This window comes from Scatophagus argus, chromosome 3, assembly GCF_020382885.2.
Source record: "Scatophagus argus isolate fScaArg1 chromosome 3, fScaArg1.pri, whole genome shotgun sequence".
Classification (NCBI taxonomy): domain Eukaryota; kingdom Metazoa; phylum Chordata; class Actinopteri; family Scatophagidae; genus Scatophagus; species Scatophagus argus.
In genome coordinates, this window is record NC_058495.1 from 22,395,229 (window position 1) to 22,413,356 (window position 18,128).

Here is an 18,128-nt window from a genome sequence, read left to right on the forward strand (position 1 = left end):
ACCATAGCTGCAGCACTGCAGTGTATGTATACGGCGTAATTAGGCTCCCTTCAGAACAGCTTCAAACTTGTTCTGAAGGTCAGATTGGCACTTCAGATGTGAAAGAGGGATACATCTTGGAAAAGTCATGCTTTACATCACACCATGTGTCCAATGTTCAATTAAATTAAACACTTTTTTTAAGAATCCATTTAAATTTCAACAAAAGTTCTTTGGAATTTGGAAAAGAAGATGTTAGATACAGCAATTGTTTGGTTGGTTGATGGACTGTGCAATTTTTTAATGACAAATGAGAATTAACTTTAGATCAGGAGAGCTATCGAACTTGGTATACGATAAAAATTAAAATACAGTATAACAGAATGTGTAAAGTGCAGCCAGTGGGGGATTAGGCAAATCTCACTGCAAGTCAGGCGGTTCTTGTGGCAAAAACAACACAGTCCACACATTCAGAAATGATTCTGAAAACATTAGTGGTAAAAATAAATAAATAAAAAAAAATAAAAAATAGGCAATGCAATGGCTAAATCTTCATTTAAATCTGTATGGGTCATTTTTACTGTGACAATTTAATGCAAGTTTTGTGACCCAGACTCACTGGCCTGTTTGAATTCATTTGCATTAAATTGAGACTGAATGTACTAGACTGCTGAATGGACCACATAGCTCACCACACCGCATTCATCATGGGCTGTGTGGTCGTCATCGCCCGCTCCGCAGTGCAGGCATCAACCTGAGGCACGTCCTCTCACCTCACTCAGAATGTTAAGTACCTGCACGCTGGGAAGCAGCTAGCTTTACTGCTAAAATCATTAGCTCCGACCCTGCATTTTTATTATCATCTAGCACCTTCTGAGGAACTGTTAAGTTTCATGATTGAAAGTCTGCTGATTTTCTGTTGCACTGGTGATGTCACTCTGCAAAAAAAAAGGCCCTCAACTGCTCTACATGATTAACAGCAAGCTGAGATTAAAGTCTTACAGAGCTGTGGGAAAAAAATTAAGTCTACTTCATCATCTCACTGGGGCAGCAACTGTAATGGTTCCATATGAGATGAAGACTAGCATACCATGGCATATTGATTGATGAGGGAAATCTATAGCCTATAATCTGCTGAGGGACTGATGTTGGATCGCACAATGCCACACAAACCATGTTTAAATCACTGTCAGTCTATAGCCATTTCCTTAGAGGCAAATACACATGTCACTGTGACTGCTGCCAAAAAAGTGAGAGATGGAATCTGTGTAATAAAACAGGAAAGTCCCTCCTTCCATCACCGAGATGCTTAGAACTGGTTATGAAACAGACTCATGAGATTCCAGTTGTTGTGTCAAAAGAGAGACAACTGTGGACCCTGTTCAACTGAAATTCTATTTAAAAAAAGCTTCTTATAAAATGTATCTGTGAAAATTCTACAAACAAGGCTGCATTCATGTCAACATCTTGTGATTCATGTTTAAGTCTACTGCTGTGGCTTGGCAGACTGCTTCTCCATTTAATTGATTTCCCTGCATGGAGCATTCCCTCAATCACCAGTCCCCATTTAATTTTTATGTTTGCCATAATGCCTTTATTTATCAGCACTAAGTGAAATAAACTACCTCTATATGTTAGTTTATTTGACAAAACTACCATGGTGAAGTGATTTACTGTCTAGAGTCATTTCTGCTGAGTGTCCCTAAAACTCAGACAGATGAGTAAGAAAAGCCTTCAAGATTTCTGGCTCCTTTACAGCAGAGATCCATCGCAGAGATTTACAGCTTCTCAAATGCAGTAACACAGTGTTAAACTGTGGTCTACACAATACAGCGTACATTTGGGGAAAACTGTCTTTCATTAAGCTGATGGTTTTAGGACTCTGCCACTGTTTCCTTGTTCTGTTTTGTTCCCTTGCGAGATTCCTACTGTGATCATCACAAACACTGATAAAGCTGCACTGACATTCTGTCCTATTTTTGGCTCAGTTCGACAGAAGACTGGCACAGGACTAGACAACAGCACTGACACGTACATTAAACCCTATATGGGGTTTCTTGGTATGTGGACAGATTGTTGTTTGATTGGTATTTGATACATTCTTGTCTAAAATATATATAGAAGTAGCATGGGAAACTAAATTAACTATCACATGCCCGGATTCACAGGAGATCTGGCAATTTGGCTAACTCAATCTGATGATGAAGATCATAAAATACAATTGAGAGCAGAACAGCTACTAAATGCACTTTGAGGTGGTCTTCAAGGTCTTCAATAAATTGCGAGCTAAACTAGGGAAAGTGGACGATTTTAGATAGAGATCTTGAAGGCATCCACAATCTACTTTTCTGACGAACTGCAGAGATTGTGGCATGAAATGTCTTCTTATTCTGTTTCCAAACTTCACATAACCCGTTAGCCTTGCAGATCTATGTTACATGAACATACCCTTAGAGTGATGTTGCCAACTAGATTGCTATGCTGAATGGATGAATTACTTTTAATGTGGTTCTTCCCTGGGTGATGCTTCACAAATAACGTGGGCCTAACATGAGCTGTAGCTAGCTGCAAAACGGATGAAGAACTAACTTTGATTCAATATTTTACTTTAAAATTGATAAAAAAGATGCCAGTTTAGATTGTACATCATCATTGGAAATAAACAGCTTGTGATATTATGTTTTTTGTCCAGTTCATCCACCCCATTCATCCATTAAGTTCAATACTCAATTTCTATAAGATCATGGGAATTTTCACACAGAAAATGGTGGTCAGCTAACTAAAATTGAAGGAGTCAATTTTCTTGACAACTGTTCATCTGATTGACTCCACACTTGTCTTGCTGGGGCAGCCAAGGAAATGCAGCATCAAGTACTTGCTCTTGAGATCTATACATCATATTTATTAGCAGTGAGGCACCACTGCCTTTGTAGTCTTATGGCGAGGGCACCCTTGCAATATCCTGTTACCGCAGGATGGCATGTAGGGCACAGCTCACTCGCCATACATTCAAGAGCATGTTTTTCCTGCCAGGCCGAGGGGAATCAAAACGGTGACCCTCCGGTCACAAGCTGCTTCTCCAACCTCTAGACAACAGCTGCCCCAATATTGATTATCGACTGTACACGTATGTAATGGTAAGTGTATTGTTCAGGACCCAAGGAAACACAGAGCTGAGTGTGCAGTTGTTTGGAAAGGTGGATCATAAGACAGGAACACCAGAGGCCAAGTTTCTTTGGTGTCACTTAAAACTTGGTGACTGCTTGCAACAACACAATTTAACTGTTTGCCCAAACAATTCTGTACAAATTCCGAAGCACTTTTTGTTGGAAACTGCTATCCAAATCTTCACTCATCACATAAGACAAAAGGTAAAATAATAAGCTGCTATCATACTTTTGGAAATGTGTATAAGACAGCTGATGACATGATGTCTATTTTTAATTTGATTTTCTCTCTATCAATCTATTTATTTATAAAGGGCTTCAACCTTTTTTTTCCCCCTCCAGAATTTAACCAGATGGAAACACACTTGTGAGTGTGTTGACACAAGAGTGCCAAGTCAGTCCCGACCCTGCTCAAATGAGAGCGAACGAGAGAGAGACAGACAGAGAGAGAGAGAGAGACAGAGAGATTGGTAGGAACAGAGAGAGTGGGTGGTGATTAACATGCTGCAGTTGGAATGCATTTCAGAGTGGCACTGGGAGGAAACGATAGGCCATTACAGCACAACTAAGGGTCTGTTAATCAGCCTATTAGGGTTTAATTGAGGGTAGTTAATTAGAAGTCGGTGGGCAGTCTCTGCTTGGGGGTCAGGGGCTGACATAAGAAGCAGCTGGCAGAGCAACTTGAGCCCATTGTTACTGATCCATTTACACAAGGCATGTGATTGATTGGCAGGAAAATTAGGCTTAATTACACCTGTCTATTTCTGCCCCCTTAAAAACCTTTTAGGAGCCATAAATTAACCCACTAGCTCCATTGAATAAGGAGCCCAGCGAGACTGTGTTGGAGCAGAGCAAACACATTTACAGTAGGCCCAGACTGTATGTCTCCACAAAAATCATCAAGTGTCCGCCTGCCTTTGAGGACACAGGCCGTTTAAACTGAGTGGAAAATACAATATTCTGTGTGTGGTGAAGGACAGAGATAAAAGCAGTCTTCTGGTTGCAGTGAGGAGTAAGCTCACCTCACACCATCTCCAGACTGAGACGACCCCACACCTTAAAAATCTTTTTTTTTTCCACCCATACAGAGCAGTGGAAAACAAAGGTGAGCTTGTCCTTGCTTCTTAAAACCAGCTCTGCATAGGGCACTGGCTACCACCAGAAGCTGATTATGGACTCTTTAAAGTTAGATTTGATTTAATGTCCTGCTCCTGCCTCCGCTGGACCACGGGGCACAGGAATGTGGCTCGCTGCTAGGATTGGTCCGCTTAGCCTGGGGTGGATTCATCCTGTCTAGGCCCAGACAGGAGAAACAGAGCTGGGCCACATTCAGCTTGCCCATCTGGGGAATAAACACACAGCCTGCATAGGGGCCATAATCCAATAAAGAGCCTGACAAAGGCCTGCTTCTTGCCTCAGAATGCCAAACAACATGTGATCCCCCTTAGGGAAATACCTTCTATGTCTGTTCCTCATAGCCCCCTGGGTCAGAAATAACGCCTGAGGAGCTTTTGGCACATGTCTTGCTGAGGATGCCATGTGCTGTGAGAACTTATTAGTGACAGCGGGGTCCAGTCAATCACACATATCAGTGTAACCTGCCTTTTTTCTGGACAGGACAGATGAAATGCTACACCTTTAGACATGAAAACTTCATGCATTCCTAAAAGCATGTCATCAAGTATTCAGTTTCATTCAGATTACACACACTGAAATTTGGACACACAACATGCCATAAAATACATTAAGAACATTACAGAACACTTACTGAACCAACTATAATGAAACTAAGCTTTATGCCACAACAGTCTTCCTGGGCTGGTAATAATATCTGAAGTGCCTAAAAGGAAAAAGTGACGTAGTTGATTCACAGCAAAAGGCTGCATTTTGCTTCCAAATTACTCCAAAATTGTTCAGATATCTCACTCCTTGCTTTGGACGGTGGCCCCGACACCAACAAAGAATAAAGGCTTATTGTCATGTGTGGTTCAGACCTGCCTCCAACACAGCTCACTTCACATTTCTGTCAGTCACTGCTAAGTGCTGTCTGGCTGGGTTTGAAGCTGTCCCTGGCCTTGTGAATTGATACTTAAGTAACTGGTGGGAGGTTTGAGGTGTTTAGTGGCTCACTGTGGGTAACCTCGCAACTCATACAACTAGTGACAAGTAAGAAACTGCAGATGTGGTGCCTAAAGAGATGTCATAGCTCTTTAAATAGCTATTTAAATCTAGACATGAAATTAATCTTTTTTTGCAGTACGAATGAGATACACATTTTTTTCCGAAGGTTTTAAACATCTACATTGACGTTAATTTCAGCCACAAGGCCAAAAGTCCATCCATTCTTAAATTATTAGCATAAGCTATAGCAGTACAGTCATGGGAACATGTTGTGTCAAATACAATAAGGCTGATCTGGGTGTAATGAGTTACAAAGTCTCAGGATGAGTTTTCAATTTTATATCCTTTGCTAATAAAGTAGCTGTATTTAGAGCAGCCTATTTTGCATTTTAGACATGCTTGGTTGTGACCCCTGGCATTTTTCCACCACGTTCCTCCTGCTCCCGCTCGAGCTAATCATGCAAAAATACACTACGCATCTCAAACAGGTTAAATGAACCGAGATAAGTGCCAGCTAATCCAACTTACATCATCTGTTACAAAACTGTGCCGGCACAAACATTTCTGCTAGTTTTGGTCCTTGTTTTAAGGCAGGTTTTCAGGCTGCTCGTCGGATTCAGGAGGTAACAAGAATTTTAAAAAGGTGGTTCAGGTGAATTCTAGCTTTCCAAAATCCACTTTTTAATTTAAATAACATCCAGTGTATATATTTATACAAACATGGTCTCAGCTGAGACACATTCCTGCAAGCTACCCCCCCTCCCCCATCTAAAAAAAACACACACGCAACCTTGTCTTCCATATTAGAACTGGCTTCTCCCAATGTCAGTTTATTTTAAAGTAGTTGTTGCCGTTCACCCTCTGCGACCTAAGAATGTTTGCTGAGGATTTACAAGGCGACATTTACAACAGCAGCCCAGGCGTCTCCATTCTCTTCCTATTTTCACACTCACTAGCCCACACAGAAAACGTCCCCTTCGCTCTAAGAGCCCAGGCATCGCCATCGTGGGATTGTGACACAGGCTTAGTTGCACTGCACAAGGAAAGAGGCTTGAAGAAAGTGGAAGGTCATTTTTTGTAGGAAATTACACATCAAGCATCTCTTTTTCTGGAGTTCCGGCAGCATTGCTCAATGTGAAGTGACACTGGAGTAAGGAATGCTAGGATTATATTCACACAGTAAACATTTTCTAAATAACATATGACAAAGTACGCAATCAGTCAGGTATCTGAAAACATGAGTATGCACAGTCCTTCATACCAGAGAGCACTGTATCACTGAATCAGAACTTATCTATCAAACGCCTGCAGCAAACACAGCCAGATCCAGACCAGAGTGCTAAGATTCCTTAGCTTGCAGAGGGGCAAGCGAAAGCAAACAGAGCTCGAGGTTTTTATGAGAAAAATGTCCCGTTGAACAAGGAGGCATTCATGTGTTGATTCATAGCAGCCTCTAGCTCGGTTTGCGCAGCCATCTGCTATCACACTCCCCCGCTAAGAGCCTGTTATAGAAGGACGAGCCGTGGATCACCATGTACATGTTACATCCATATAGACTTACTGGAACTAACACCTCATCTACGAGCAGCGAAAACGGCTCTGTGGCTGTGTTCCTCTGCCTCCTCAGGTGAACGCACTTTTCACTGCTCGGTGTCAAATGACTGTACTCTTAAAGAACGGCTGATCTCCACAGAAGTGTTATACTATGCCTGGTGAATGGCTGTCAAAACCATCTCTTCTATTGGCCTGTAAGACATTTCATGTGTAAGATTTCATGTGTGAGGGAAAAAGGCAAACAGTTATCCTCCCACTGTAATGGAAAATGAGGGAAAGATGTTATAAATTAAATATTAGCAGTTTCTACATTTTATCTTTAAAGCTGCACATATAAATATTTTTATATTACGAGTGGATGAAATGAGTGTGTAATGTGAATAAGCAGTGAGAAACCGCATGATCCACCCAAATCTGCAGTTCCTACCTTTCATCAGTCTTTTTTTTGACTTTTCACAACCAGTGCTGATGTGATTACTTGATGGCTTAGTTGATAAATAATTTTCAACTGAAAATCAACAAATCACAAGAGAATTATCGCAAAAAAAAAATCATTTTTCCTCCTTGCTTTTCTCTTTTTTTTAATATCATAAATTGAGGTTGGGGTTTGGGCTGTTTGCCTGACAAAAGCAAATTTGAAAATCCTAAATATGTCTTCAAAAGCAATTTACAAATCTAATCACAGCAAAAAAAAAAAAAACAAAAAAAAACCCCTCATATCATTCTGAAAGCACCTGTGGTTTCTTTAAGTACATCCAGGGCACAATATCAAAGAACATCAAACATGTGCTGAAATGATTTTAGTACATAATGTGGAAGCCACTGATGTCATACAGTATTTACCTGAAAAAACAAAAACACACTTCCTGAGGTGTGATGAAACCAGAAAGCAGATTTTAAAGCTTCTGCTTTTCTAATGTACTGCATCCCACACAGGATGCTAAATAGAACAGAGGTGGTAGCTGTTGTTTTTCAGCCCACAAGTTCAAAACATGAACATGAAGCCGCCTTCGGGCGCTGGGGATTAAATTCCTTTGATTCACCACTGTAGACCACAGAGGCCACAGACCCAATCACCCGAGGTCAAAGATGCAACCCACACAATTGCAAACATGTCGTTATGACGTTGCATTTCTTATTGTGGACAGAAAAATCATGACATGGAACTTTTTTTGCTTCAACCAGCTCACAAAGAGGGAGTCTCCGAAATATGAACCACCTCCACTATCAGGTTTCCCATCCGATGAAAAGCACTAATGTGGAACAGCAACTCTGAACTGCCAATATCTTTTTTTTTTTTCTCAATGGCTGAATGATTCATTTTGTTGCTTTTTGTTTAGTAATCCCTCACCTCTTGAAAAGAAAAGGTCACTTAATAGGGTGCTTTGCTACCTCCTTAGGCTCTTCACGTCCTCTCTGCTCATGTGTTCCCCTCACTGGAGAGATTTCATGACTTCACCCACAATAGCCCAAAAACGAGAGACAAGCACAGCATTATCCTAAAGCAAAATCTGTACTCCTGTTTTTTTTTTTTTATGCTGATAAAGGGTGAACGGCGAGCTCAACACGAAATCCTACACAAGATATCTCCTCAAGTAACCAAATACAGCAACATCTGGCCCATTAACATGATTCCCTGGCCTTCACACACGCCCAGGCGAACACATGGACAAAAACTCACAAAAACGGACACTGCAGATGCAAGCGAAGACGCACACTTTAGCTCCACTCGTACACGTCCATGTGACATGTGAGCTTATCTTTCTTCGCCCATCAACCAAGTGAATCATTGGATTCATCCTGCCTTTTGTTAGAGGATCTTAAGACAAAAACTCAAGTTGCCGACAGCTTTCTGACACTTGACTGTGTTACATGATTATAATTGTGGACTAACATGTCACATCTTAGATACGGTGTTGACCGCGCTTACAACCATAATATTTAGAACCGCAGCGTGAGGCTTGTGCTGGAGGACCTGGGGCATTGTTGTATTGACTGCATTGAACGGGATGGAGTGATCAACACAGTCCAGATGTTGGAGCCTTCTTTGACTTATAAACACTTTCCACAAACATCTCTGTGAGCAATGGGCTGGTCAAAATGCTCTGGGGCAATTTCACTGAGGTTTGACTATAAAGCCTGCAACAAACCATATTTGTCATCTTGCGGCACGCGGCGATACACATTTGTAATCCACACAAACCTCTCCATTCAATGCAGCCATTGTGTAAGATTCTGGTTGACAACTGTTCTATAAAAGCCACCTTTGTGATGTTGGAGTTTTTCAACACATGCCTCGAGTTGACCTCGGGGTGAGCTGGCCTTTCCACACGAGATTCTGTTTAAAGGCGAGAGGAGGATGCTTCACGGCAACTCTGTCATAAGGGATTTGTCAGCTAGGAAGCGAACACAGGGTTCTTTCTCACATAGCAAACCAAAGACAGGCAGCCTCGCCTCAGGTTTATCTCGGTCTATCTGCAGCGATGCCCCACTTAACAAAGCCTTTGCCTGAGTGTTGACTTGTAGAAGTACATGTTGAAACCTTAGCTCTCTGCAGGATTTACTTCCTTGAGCTGAAATAAAATGCCAAAATATAAATACTCATTCAATGTGTCACGTCTCCTGCTTTCAGCCAGAGATTAATTTTCTGAAGTCACAGAACCTAAATATTGTGTCACGGTTTCATGCTTCCTCGCTGTCGTCATGTTCATGGGGCAGATAGCAGCTGTCACATAATCCAACTTCACCATCTTACTGTGCATCAACTCCTGTGTTTTTTTACTCCTCCTTACGAAACACTACAGTTTAGGACACATACCTCAATTATTCTGTCTTGGATCTGAAGGCCTCCTTCCTTGTCCGCCGGACCTTTCTCCACAATCTTGGATACAAAGATGCCTTCACTGGAAGTGCTGTCATTGTCGTCCTGTGGAATAAATTGCACTTATTGTCTGGAGAACAATAAAAACGCATTGTTCAGATTGTGAAGGAGAATAATAGTGTATATATTTCCGACAAAATCTTTGAAACCTTGTGAAATTTAGCACTGACATCTCAACAAAAGACTGCTCAATACATCTTCCAGTAACCTTTGCTAAACTACTTACAACTGTGAAGACAAGTTAAAGGGTTAGTTCACCCTAAAAATAAAAATCATATTTTGTTATTTGGGTTATCCCACCCTGAAACTTCTGCTGCCATCACGATAAAATGAAGCTGGACTGAATGAGGGAACAGCACTGAATAGCAGCATGTCTTTCCAGAAGCAATTCACCAGTTACTCAGACTCTTCAACTGATTTCAGTGTCTGCAGATTTCATCAGAAGCACCAGTTTCTGTGGTAGATATCTTAAAATCTGGGCAAACTGAACAAAAACTATCTTGAAGACGATTTACCTGTAGAGGTAAATGAAATGAATGAAAGACATCTAATTGAAATTTGTGCAAGCTGACCCCTTAACCCTGCCCCTGAGTGTGGACCTAAAGGTTAGCTTTAACTTCAGATGCTTCCCAGGCATGGATGTGGTGACACTAGCCTGCAAATGTTGACAGGCCGGTTGGACATGCAGCAAGCTACAACTACAACACTGTGGCCATGACCCCAGAGTCACAGGCAAGGCTGGCTTTAAAATAAAAATAAAGCTGCTTTCTTAGGTGTCTCTTTAAAACCACATGAAACTTGTTCTACAGGTCTGCTGAGCTCTGCAACAAAACTACAATTAAATGGGATACTTAAAGAAACCTCCAAAGTCACAATCTAATTAATAATTTCTTGTCTGCTTCCTCTTTCAGCTGCATCATGTACAGTGTTAACACTGCAATGCTTTGCTGCAGATTTTTCGAGAAGCTTACTGCTTTGGCTTACGGCTACCCCGCCTTAGAACCAACCCTATCTTGAGAGCTGTAGACAAAGTAGCTTCTAGAGACCACAAAACCTGGCAGCTGATTGCTCTTACCGCACCATGCCAAAATAACTGCCACATGAAACACATGTGTTAAAGGCTTCTAGGATATTAGCTATTTCCATTTTAATGAACAGCTTCTTGCACAAACTGCTGATTTGAGGCCAGCAGGGAAAGCAAAAGCCAAGTTGGTTGGTTGATTTTGATGCATGGTTCTGTCAGAAGAGCAAGAAAGGCTGCAAATCTATGAGATCGTGGGATTGAGTAAAAGAAACACAGCTTTCTTAGGTGTAAATCTTTTTATAGTTCCCCACTAGAAAAAGTTTTACTGAGGTAATATATCCTATGTTGATACAGAAGAGTTCATCGCTGAAAACTGCAACAGTCCTGATGAAACAGATATGGGGAACACCATTTCATTAGGGCCTCTGCTGCCGAAAGAAGCTCAATGCATGCTAGATGAAGTTGCAACCGGAGTTGAGATATTTTCAACTGTTCACTCAGGAAGATTGTGTGGCATCATTAATGACTTTCACGTCAGTCTCGAGACAGAAAATATAGCGGCTGTGAAGGCTCAGGCCGGGATAAAAGACCCTTTCCTGTGTTTACCTCACCACTAAAATCCCCTCAATTAGAGACAAAACAACTGCGGTCAAAGCCATAATTCCAGATTTAACTCTCATAAAAGTAATTATAGTTTTTTTAATCTCTAATGCCAAATCCTCTAAACCAGACCAATATATAAACACAATAAAACTTGATAAATGCGGTCAATCTATCCACAGACGAGAAAACACATGCACTGTTCTCTAAGCTGTGTCAGTCAGTTCGGAGAAAGCTTGTGGTGCTTCAAGTAACTTCTAATCATTCCTGGGTTGCCAGATGACACAAAACGGATGATCACCGAAGGAGGGGGATAAACCTACGAGATGCTTTCAACCTACCACGCATGGCCTTCCTCCTATGATGTTAAAACCCAGAGATCCACCCTCACGATGAAGGACAACCGTCACACTTTTAGTTTCGCCTTCCTACAGACAGACAGAGGAGAGACATGTGAACAAAGAGATGGCAGGAGGTTATTCATAATACTCCATTACTGACTCCAGGTGAGCAACAGAATGATTTAAAACGGTTATCTGAAGAGGGGGAACACAACAGGCAAAAAACACCAACAAATTATCTGCCTTATTAGCAGATAACAGAGAGGCTCGAATACATAAAATTCAAATTAGAACAAGGTGAACGGATAAGAGGAAGTTAATAAGACGCTTGTCAAGTGGGGTGAAGGTGCAACAGCAGGCACTGGGGCTTAATGACATCTTTGAATTCAGATCTTTCCCACAGACAAACATTTAATTGACGTTATATCAAATTTACAGTTTGAACCTGTTCAACAAGGTGTCTAACAAGGTGTGCTAATAACGTTTTGCACACAGCTGTGGATTACACCAGGTATTAACAACAACTGGGGCTGGCAGGTTCAGCTGTAGCCAACTGGTTTCAGTTGCTGCTCATTCTGTAAGTCTTTATAGCTTACGTTAGCCGAAGGAGCGAGTGCTTGAGCTGTCAGCAGTATCATTAGGGGTTGTTAGTCGGATATCCAAACATTGTCTGGGTCGACTTATATTGAGTCTGTCATTATTAACAAAGCATTTATTATTAATAAAAAGAACGCTGCTGAAGGCAACAATTATATCTGAATGTTACCGGGTAATGTCATGTATAATCTTCCTAAATGTGGGCTCAATTTTCCAGCTATTCTATAAAATATGAATTTTACTTTTCTCCAATTGACTGGTTTGAAGGAAAATCTCTGGCAAGACCTCAACATCAAGAAATTGAATTATTTTATCTGATTAAATTAATGTCTAAACAAGACAAGTTTCTGATTAAGCTTGGTATTAAGCATCTTGTTAAAAGGCTTAGACTTTCAACTGTCAAAACTAAATACAACTTAATATTTTCCTCAAATGATTCAGCCCTAAACTTCACTTTTCTCACAGGCTTAGCCAGCCTAAAGACAAGAGGTGACCACTTCAAAGAGCAGGCAGCCCTTCCCTCTCACAAATCCGACGTCCAATGTAAATTAATACACCAGAGGACCTCTTACTCAGTGGCAACATGACATGAAAACCTCTGGGAAACTCGCAGAGTCAGCTCTTAATCTGTTTTTTTAAGCAGGACTTAGAGGAGAGTTATGAGGTAACATAATTTCAGCCGCCACTCCAGTATGCTGTGACATAGAAAGACTAAATATAAGGCAGATATTATTGGCATGTACAGTGCCCTGACTGCCTTATAGGCTAAAAAGACCATCATGTGCACGACAGGCCGTTTGGGAATGTGCGCTCCTGCACCGTGTCACGCAGCATTGACGACACATGCTTCCGAATTAGAGTGACTACAGCCGTTACTGTCAGCAAGAAGACAGTTGACCATCAAGTGAAAACTGACTTGAATTTGACTGAGAATTTGACCAATAAAAGCAAAAAATGCTGTTATATCCACTTCAGTTACGCAGGAACAGCCACGAGTCTCAAAACAAATTAGATGTATTTTAAAGGTGTTCAAGATTTTGTGTGTGAGAGCCATTAAAATGAACTCACAGTAATTAAGGAGAGTTTTTTTTTCCCACATCTGCGAACACTCTTGCAAAGCTCTAATCCCAAAGAAATTGAGTGACTCTCTTCAGGAGGTTGTGTATTTACTAAAACATTAGGCATGCCTGGGTGATAAACAATACCTTACCAGGAGAAAAACACAGAACATGATCACACTGACATCATTTGGAGGGAACACATGGAAGCTATGTCAGGTAAACAAAGTTTTAACGTCGACGTTAATGGAAAAAGAAGAACCGGCTGGTTGTTTTTTGGGGTTTTTTTTGTTTTTTTTGAGAAAAAGAGAGCAGACTGGCAGCGAGACTTCAGTCTGTTTCTCAATGGTGTCTGGGCACGCACACAATGAGCCTTCATCTCAGCACCAGTCACACTTTCCGAGCCTGTCCTCAATCAAAACATTTCTCCGTCTCCATCTTAACATTGTGCATCTGATTATACTGTAAGTGCGGTAATGCAGAATGAAAAAGGAAAATATTGACGCACAATCTACCGGCCTGTGATCAAGATGCAGAAACTCGTGGTCGTAGGCCTTTCGGAGTGTGGAAAAAGCAGCCTGATCGATCCCTTACTTTTGAGGGTTACTTTAAAATAAAATACACATTTTGATTGACTTCTGGATGGGTTTCTATTAACGTGATCACTGTCATATTCAACTGACACCCAAGTGTTGGAGGTAACTAATCGGCTACATTATTCAGACAAGTTATCTCTTAGATTCATGCTTTAAAATTAGATCAGAATTAGCGTGATCAGATCAGATTGAGCCTGTGGTTACTCCAATGAAATTCAGTGAAGAGAGAGAGAGATGCTCTTTATTGCATCAAGTAGCACATACACTGTGATCCATAGTGACTAATGAGGAGATCTGAGGCTGAATGGAAAGTGTGACAGCAATTCTAGCAGGCCTGAAGTGAACCACAGTGAGATCTGAGCTTTTTGTTTTTGCTTCATTTTATTACTCTTGCTGGCTCACCAAAGACGTTTAAATAGTGTTAGGATTATTTAAGACTATTATTGGAAACTCCAGTCAGTTATTCCACACAGCCAGGTCACACTGATCTCCCTCACAGTCGCTGCCTGGATATTAAAAGAAGACATTAAAATCCTCCATCTGGCTCAGGAAGCCTAAGCCAAGGGGTGATGGAGACTCACAAACAAACTAAAGTAGGTTACTTGTCATGACGGGCCTATATTCCCTGTTTGACAGTGAGACGAGGGACAAATATGTCAAAACAAATCTGCACTGGACCCTTCTCACCACGGATGTTTTGAATTGTGAAACGCAGCTAGTAACGGATTCCCTCCATTTAGTTGTTCCAGGTCCATGAAACTGCGAATGCTGGCTCACTTGCATGGCTTCAAAGCGACAGAGCCATCACACATGTCATTACCTGGGCTTTTTCCAAAAATATCCCCAGTGAGAAAGATGTAACAGGAAACAGAGTGAAATTAATAAAATCTGATAACAACGCATCAGGGTTATTACAAAAAGGAAACTGAGCTCTGAGAGAGCTAATCCGACCTGTTGCTCTGTTTCATATTGCCGTCTCACACCAAACAATCCTGTTCACTGCTTGACTGGAGCCACTGAAAAAGCTTTCCAGCTAACCACATCATCCGCAAAATGTCATTTCTTCTCCTCAGGACCTGCTCTTTCTCTTACCAGGATGAGTTCCAGAACAATTCCTGCGTCTTTATGTGTGTTAAAGTGTTTCAGGACACGCAGGGACTTCTGTGTGACCTTCTGTTTACATTAGTGGAGTTACGCTGGGAGTAAAACGCTGAACGTATATTATCTGTGGTAGGGCTGAAATGTCACTGTCAAATGAACTATGATAACCAGCTGTGCTACAGACCCAGCAAGCTTCTGTACACCAGCATGAGCGATTTCACCATTTCACCCCGCATCGGTGGTTTTAATGTGCAATTTACCAGTCTACCGGAACACATTTTTGCTGGGAACTGAGCCCATTGATGAATAAATGAATCTACCAAACAAAAGTGAAGAGTGAAGTCTTTGACAGATGTCAACAACAAGTGCAGTCCCGTGGGAAACTGTGCAAGAAACTTCAGCGACCAAAAGAGGGAGTTAAGAAGTGAATTTATGTCAAATTAAAGAAGACAAATCCAAGAAAAGTTCCCATTTGTCACTTCATTTAAAACTGTCAGCAGTTTGTTCCCAATCTGTGCAGGTTTTACTGCACAGATTGCAGTAAGCTCCTCCTCCTCCTGCTCTGGGACAAATTTTCTAACTAAGCCTGGTTACAATCTGACCACTCCCCTCTGATGATCACAGTATCCATGCAACCACCATACATAAATTCAATTCATTAACTGGCTTATGGAGTTCTGCATCCTTTATGATGCTGATAATTGGTCATTAGAGGAGGCATTAGGGTTTTAAATCTGAAGCATAAAACATCCTTACATCAGGGGTTCTTGGACTTTTTTTCCCTCAATAAGAGCCTGTGCTAGGCCACAAATTCAGACACATTACTAACCAATGACCAGCAGACATACCACCGTAGATGGAAGGGAATAAATATCAAATCTCTCCCATTACCACAGTGTGCACTGTCTGCAAAACATTACAAATTTAAAGGCTTTTCAGGCTCTCGAATGTCTCCTGTTGATATTCACCATCTCACACAACACTCGCACACATGCGTGACAGCAGTAACAGTACTGGTACATCTGTGATTCTAATCTGTTACCATTGGCTCAGGGAAAGGGCGAACATCTGATGACAGAAAGCCTCAAACAAGCATGCAGCGAGGAGGCAGTATAACTGGAACCTGGCTCTTGTTGTGTACAGAACTGCAGTAAATATTTGGCCCTCCCCCATTGACTGCCAACTGGCCAGAGGCACAGCTGACATCCATGTCTCAAAGCAGACAACCAAGAAACAAACTTCTGAGCACCACAGGACTCCCCAAAACTTGGCTCAGAGGAGAATCCTTTGTAAAAAAATATCTTCAAATAAGTTTGACTTCTGTTTTCATCTGAGATGTAGTTAAAATACTGCCCAAACAACATGGAGGTCCAGTGAATTGAAATACTGAAAGATATTTTAAAGCACAGAGGCCTCTAGGCATTTGTCCTGCTGGATGTCAGTAAAAGATGGATCAAAATATCCTTACAGAAGGGAGAAAATGCACTGCCTGTGTCTACACATGTATTTCGAGGTATTTTACACTAAAGGAACATAAGTTTCTCCTCAGCAGCAGGGAAAAAAAAGAAACTCTGGATAAGATAGAAAAAAAAGTTTCCTGTGCTACCTGAAAGTAGAAATGTGTGTTTTGCCTACCTTGCAGGAGAAAGCCACGGTCTTTGTGAGGGAGTCGATCCTCTCGCTGTACTCAGTGAATTTCTTCTGATATTTCAGAGCTGTCATCTGCAGCTCGCTGTGCACGGCGGAAAGTTGTGCCAGGAGTGACTTCTCCCTCTTGTTGGCTTTAATAGTCTGCTTCTTGAACTCTCTGTCCAGGCTGATAATTTTGCATTGCAGCGCGCTGTTGTGCGCCTTCAGGGCACTCAGGCAGCAGTGGCTGTTTAACTTCTGCTCTTTGTGGGTAAGCATCAATCCGCAGCCGCTCTCGCATATCCCCACGGGTCTGTAGTCGCACGTCTCCCGCATGTGAGCATCCATGTCCCTCAGGTTGAGCACCTCGCTGCATCCTTTATTCCTGCACTTCGCCGGGGTGTAGTCGCACATCTCGGCGTGCTCGGCCAGATGCTGCAGCTTCACCACCGCATCACAGCCCCTTGCGTGGTTGTCACATTTGATCTCCAGCTTCAGGATGAGGTTTTTCAGAGGCAGGACGTGGTTCAGCTCTTTGGCGGAGATCCGCTGACATTTGACGGGGCAGCTGCTCTGCTGGACGACCCAGGGCAGCACGCAGCCGGAGCAGAAGACGTGTCCGCACGGAGTCGTCAGCGGGTCCTCCAGGACTTTATTGCACAAGTTGCATTTGAAATCCGGGTCTACGGTCCCCTTGAAGCGGTCCAGCTCGAATCCCATGGTCTTCAAAGTCCAAATCCAAACTTGTTGACTCCCCACCCCGGCAGATCTGAGTCGGAGCAGTGGGGCGGTTTTAGCTGATCATTGGTGGAGCGCTCACAGACCGACTATAAGCTCCTCACTGTCCAAACTCAACTAATTGACCGAGACTTTTTGGTGCCTTCAGGTGCGCCTCGTAAGTTTACACTTTAAAAGTTAGAAAAGTTTGTTTAAGTTAAACATTACGACTGTGGTGAAGTTTTTAAGTAAAAGCAACATTTGTGTAATACTACCAAATGAAAAAAAGACAAAATCTGGATAGACTTGATTGTTCTTAAAGGCTATGACACCAAAAATTTAGACATTAAAAAGGAAAAATAGAAAGCTCCGGTATTACTCTGGTCTGCATGCTAACATTTTTTCTTAAGTGGTGACGCTACATAACATGATCTTTGTTATAAAAATATCAAATTCACGATATTCACGTGACCAAAATTGGTAAAAAATAATATTTGTATATAACGCTTCTGACAGCGGTGAAGGCATCATTTCTCGGAACGAAAAGTGTGGAGGAATTCTCTACCGTAACACCTGTAGTAACAGCGCATGCGAGAACGAGACTTGGACATAAAAACGTTTTCTGCTGTCACAATATGAAAGTTTTATCCAGAATAAAAGCAGCTTCTCTCAACCATCTGCTTATAGCCTAACTCCTGAACACATCATCTTTGTCATTTATTGGTTCAAAGTATGAGCAGATTGAAACTTTTTGAGATTTGAT

General features: G+C 41.7%; 1 protein-coding gene across 2 annotated transcripts in view; it reads right to left on the reverse strand.

Annotated features, from left to right (window-relative positions):
- The window catches only part of pdzrn3b (PDZ domain containing RING finger 3b), an 87,153-nt gene extending 69,534 nt beyond the window's left edge, over positions 1–17,619 (reverse strand). Inside the window, exons 1-3 of one of the 2 annotated variants that reach the window (XM_046384775.1) lie at positions 16,655–17,617; positions 11,668–11,754; positions 9,640–9,747 (exon numbers count right to left, since the gene is read on the reverse strand). In XM_046384775.1, coding sequence (XP_046240731.1) covers positions 9,640–9,747; positions 11,668–11,754; positions 16,655–17,368 — 909 coding nt within the window. In that variant the 5' untranslated portion in view covers positions 17,369–17,617. Of the gene's footprint in view, positions 1–9,639; positions 9,748–11,667; positions 11,755–16,654 lie in introns of both variants that reach the window. The other variant, XM_046384777.1, reaches the window with a different exon arrangement.
- Between the last annotated feature and the right edge of the window lie 509 nt (positions 17,620–18,128).